Genomic DNA, 4,861 nt, shown 5'->3' with positions numbered 1-4,861 from the left:
TTTTTTTTTGTAAGCCATTCCATGTCGCTGAAATGGAAGAGGTGGCTTTGCTGGAAGTGAGACGGGAGTGAGGCGCAGGGGTACTGCCATGGTCAGGAGGGCTTGTGCTTCAATTCACCTGTTTTTCAGCTGCTTAAAAGTGAGAAGCCTGTTCAGAGCCAGTTCCTGGTGTCCCTTGGGAATCACAGTGAGACAGGGACATCCAGAAGCTGGCTCACTGCCCTGAGCTCAGCTTGTGCCTGCTTGGAGACACGAGTGCTGCCTTGTTTGTGATGCCTGTGGCAGGGTGGTGACTTTGAGGTTCCTCGTTTCTTTAGCAGCCTTCCTGCTGGCTGTTAAACTGGGAGCTCGTCTGCTGGAGACTGTGGCTGTCTGTGGCGGTGACTCTCGGGAAACTGGTCCTGCCCATTCTGGGACCTTTTCCATCCTTTGGGCATGGAAGGAGGGTTGTCTTTCACTTGAATTTTACCATTTTTTTCTTCTCTCTGTGGCAGGGAGGACCGAAATCGGCTGACACAGATAATGCTCCTGAAGTCCCTCCTCCAGGTATGAACATTTCACCATCCCCACAGCAGCGTCCAACCCCCAAGAGACCCATGGGGTCAAAGCTGCTGGCAGGGAGCTCAGGGACCTTCCCCCCTGGGGTGGTTTAGGAAAAGCTTATTCTGTACTTCGTCTTCTCTGCTGGCAGCCCCTCTTTCTTGGCATGGTTTGATCCCTCTCAAGTGACGCTATCACTCTGCATCCCTTTTTCTTGGACACTTGCAGGTCTCTGTGGGCTTCCAGTGCAGTAACATGCTCACAGCACTTCCCAGCGCCTTCCTGGACAGGCTGCTCTCTGCAGCCCTCATGGAGGATGCTGAGATCCGCCTCTTTGTCCTCGAGATCCTCATCAGTTTCATTGATCGCCATGGGAACCGGCAGAAATTCTCCACCATCAGGTATGTCCTGGGAGCTCCCAACAGGGCTGAAACTTGCAGACCTCCAGCTCTCCTGGGAGGGAGATCTGCTGGACTGGAAGCACTGGCGGGATTGTTAATAATGCTGGTACCAGTTTTGGGGTGGTTCAGTGATGTAGATCAGTGGTCTGCTAAAAGCCAGATGGGTTGGGGTCTCTCTGGATGTGAGACCGTGCTGCCAAATGTCACCATGGTTAGACAGCAGTCCCAGGCGGATGTGCAGAAGCAATAACCTCCTCAATCAGGTTCACTGACTACGTTGCGTCCCCACAGGTAGGCCTGCTGGGCACGTGTTTTGACCTTGGATGAAGGTGACTGTGATCCCAGATGGAAACATCTCCATGGGGTTTGCTGTGCTCCTGTTTTAATCCCCTTTGCTTGCACGCTTTGTCAGCTTGCCTTGGTGCTCCTGACTGCCACAGCCTTGCCTTGGTACTCTTGAATATCTGAATTTCTCAGATGGGTTTTGAAAGCCACCTTTAGCTCCTCTGGAGATGGCTCATCCTGGCCAGCGGCTCTACGGCCATGTGGGAAGTGCGCCTCCTCCCTCCGGTGTCTGAGCTTTTCCTTCCCTTGGTCTGTCCTTGCAGCACCATCAGTGACATCTCAGTCCTGAAGCTGAAAGTGGACAAATGCTCACGCCAAGATACTGTCTTCATGAAGAAGGTAGTGTCAGAATCTTGGTCAAGCTGTCCTTGTGCAGACCAGTGTAAGGACTGGGCCTCTGTTTTCCCAAATCACACTGAGTCTTGGAGTACCATGATACCTCTAAACCTGGGGACATCCCTGGGAAAATCTGGTGGGATATAATCTCTACCAGTGCTTCATGTGTGGGCCTTTCTCTACTCCCAAATCATAGAATCATGGTGTGATTTGGGTTGGAAGGAACCTTCAAAGGTCCCTTGCACCAGTCCAGCATGTGCCCTGCTCTGTCCCATGTCTTGCTGTCAAGCCATGTGTCTCAGGGCTTTATTTTTCTGCTGTAATTTCTATAAAGCTTCTGCAAGAGCATCATTTCCCTGGGCTTGGTACCACCGGTGCTGTTTACCTGTCCTGGGTTCTGCTCTTGGACTTCCCAGTGCCCCTTCCCTGTCAGGGTCCAGCATAAAATGACAAAACCCCACCTGACAGTCACAGCTCCTCCTCCATGGGACTTTACTTGGTGACCAGAGGAGCTCTGCTCCTTCCCACATGGATAGAGTCCCCTCCGCTGGGCCCTGCTACTTTGCATTGATGGCAGATGCTCAGGAGTTGACCGCATCCCTCCATGTCCCCACAGCACGGCCAGCAGCTGTACCGGCACATCTATCTGATATGCAAAGAGGAGAGCAACGTGCAGGCTCACTACGAGGCTCTCTACAGCATGCTGATGCTCATCAGCGTTGAGCTGGCTAACGAGGAGGTCATGGTGGACCTCATCCGCCTGGTGCTGGCAGTGCAGGTAGGTGGGAGGGCAGCTCAGCACCATGGGGTGGGCGCGCTGAGATGTGATTGGGTGGGAAGGGACCTTCAAGCTTATCCAGTCCAACCCCCCTGCAGTGATCAAGGACATCTGCAGCTAGAGCAGGTTGCTTGGAGTCTGAAGGTCCAACCTGACCTCCAATGCTGCCAGGGATGGGGCTTCTCCCACCTCTCGGGGCAACCTGGGCCAGGGTCTCCCCACCCTCAGCAGAAACAATTTTTTGCTTAGATGGGAAGGAGCCTGCAGGAGGGGGGTTGTTTTGGAGTTGGGGTCTCCTCACCTGCTCTGAGCTTCTCCCACCATAGTGGGGTGAGCCCCCAATTCCCTTGTCTGAAGTGCTGCAAACCCAAGCTCCAAAAGCTGAGATCTTTGGAGGGCAGGTGATGCCATGAGGGGGATCCCCCATGAGGGGGATGGGGACCACTGTGGGGCCTTGTCCGTCCTTGTCTCAAGGGTCTGTGTCTCTGTTGCAGGAGATCGCCCAGATCAACGAAGATAACTTGACAGCGTACAACCGCTGCGCACTCTTTGCCCTCGGTGCAGCTTACCTGAACCTCATCAGCCAGCTTACCACTGTGCCCACCTTCTGCCAGCACATCCACGAGGTGCAAGGGAGGGGCTGGGTCGAGGCTGAAGCCTTCCCCAAGGCAGCTCTGGCATCGGCTCTCCTGGCCACCCATGGGGCTTGAGCTTGGCTCCTTGCTTGTCTTCTGCAGGTCATCCAGATGCGCCAGAAGGAAGCTCCCTATCTGCTCCCCGAAGATGTGTTTGTGGAGAACCCAAAGTAAGAGCCTGGGAAATACCTTCTCTCCCACTACCTGCTCCCGAGGCATTGACAGCCGTAAGGTCGTGGGCGATAATGGGTTTATCAGCCCGTCTCTTCCTGTGCTTGTCTCGCTTCCCGTCTGGGGATGGCACAGTGGGAAGGACATCAGGTGGTTTTTTTCAGCCTGTTCGGAAGCTGTGGAAGCTCCCGAGCGGCCAGAGAAGGGGGTGGCCACCACAGCTTGTGCTCACCAACGGCTGGTCCTCTGGTTTTGTGCCAGTGTGCACAGACATAGCATGATGCATCCACAGCCTTGAGAACATTCTGTTTGTGCCCCAAAGGGACTGGAAGCCCTGCTGGCACAGCTTCCCTAGCAGGAGAGGTGCTGCCTTCTCCGTCGGGTTCTTTCTCCACCTCCATTGGGTTCTTTCTCCATCTCCATAGGTTGAGCAAGAGCCTTGACCGCTTGGGCCCAGAGGTCTTCTTCTGGCAGAGCAAGATCAGCGAGGTGCTGGGTGGCAGTGGCTACAACTCAGACCGGCTCAGCACGCCCTACATCCCCCAGCTGACTGGTACACACCACCTTGGGGCATCCTGCAGAACTGGGAAGGGAGGAAACTGGGAAGGGAGGACACAAGGTTTTTGTCCTACATGTGGGCCTGTTGCACCGTTAGAGGTGAAACCTTGGGGAAACTGAGGCACTAAGTGTTAATTGGGATCTTCCTGGGGTTGCCATGTGCCTGGAAGGAGCTGTGAAACCCCCTGGGTGTGGTCCTCAGCTCTGCTGGTCTGATGAATTTGGGTGGATGGCTTAGGTGGACCCTTACCCTGGGGATGGGACATGAGGCCTTTTTGTCCAGGAGCTGCCTGGGCTTACCCCCGAGGTGGCTGCCATTAGCTCTTCTGCCCTCCCTCTTCCTTCCCAGATGAAGATCGCTTGTCCAAGAGGAAGAGCATTGGGGAGACCATTTCCCTGCAGGTCGAGGTGGAGTCAAGAAACAGCCCGGAGCGAGAGCAGGTACCATGTTACACCAGTTTGACTGCAGACGTATCTCAGCCCCGGGTGTCTGGTGGAGATCAGGGCGAGAAGGACCCTGACTCCCCCTTGAGGTGCTGATAGGAAGAGAAGATACCACGAAAGGCTGGTGGGTCGCGATAAGGACAGGGAGATCACTCAGCAGTTACTGTCGTGGGCAAAACAGACTTGATTTGGGCAAATTAATAGGAAGACAATCTACTCGCAAAGGCTGGTGCGTCGCGATAAGGACAGGGATACCACTCAGCAGTTACTGTCATGGGCAAAACAGACTCGATTTGGGCAAATTAATGGAATTTTTTTGCCAATCAAATCAAAGTAGGGGAATGAGAAATAAAACCTCAATCTCAAAACACCTTCCCCCACCCTTCCCTTCTTCCTGGGCTTAACTTCGCTCCTGATTTGCCTCCTCCCCTCCAGAAACACGAGGGTTGGGGTATGGGGTACAGTCAGTTCATCACTCTTTGTCTCTGCTGCCCCTTCCTCCTCACACCCTTACCCTGCTCCAGCGTGGGGTCCTTCCCACAGGAGACTCCTCCACAGGCTTCTCCAATGAGAGCTGGGGGTCAGTCTCTTCTACCATGTTACGAATGACAGGGCGAGAGGAAATGGCCCTAAGTTGTACCAGGGGGGGGCTA

At 54.4% G+C, this 4,861-nt stretch overlaps 1 protein-coding gene across 1 annotated transcript in view; it reads left to right on the top strand.

The window, feature by feature from the left end:
* Window positions 1–4,861, top strand: part of EFR3B (EFR3 homolog B (S. cerevisiae)) — a gene marked incomplete at its 5' end in the record, with an annotated part of 12,834 nt that overhangs the window by 5,609 nt on the left and 2,364 nt on the right. The window contains 8 exons of the mRNA XM_010141402.1: window positions 495–546; window positions 769–941; window positions 1,550–1,625; window positions 2,239–2,400; window positions 2,895–3,026; window positions 3,138–3,205; window positions 3,632–3,759; window positions 4,114–4,205. Of these exons, the coding sequence (XP_010139704.1) occupies window positions 495–546; window positions 769–941; window positions 1,550–1,625; window positions 2,239–2,400; window positions 2,895–3,026; window positions 3,138–3,205; window positions 3,632–3,759; window positions 4,114–4,205 (883 nt within the window). The remainder of the gene's footprint in view (window positions 1–494; window positions 547–768; window positions 942–1,549; window positions 1,626–2,238; window positions 2,401–2,894; window positions 3,027–3,137; window positions 3,206–3,631; window positions 3,760–4,113; window positions 4,206–4,861) is intronic.

The sequence above is a fragment of the Buceros rhinoceros genome, unplaced genomic scaffold, assembly GCF_000710305.1.
Source record: "Buceros rhinoceros silvestris isolate BGI_N320 unplaced genomic scaffold, ASM71030v1 scaffold3478, whole genome shotgun sequence".
NCBI classification, from domain to species: Eukaryota; Metazoa; Chordata; class Aves; order Bucerotiformes; family Bucerotidae; genus Buceros; species Buceros rhinoceros.
This window is presented reverse-complemented; position numbering and strand designations above follow the sequence as displayed.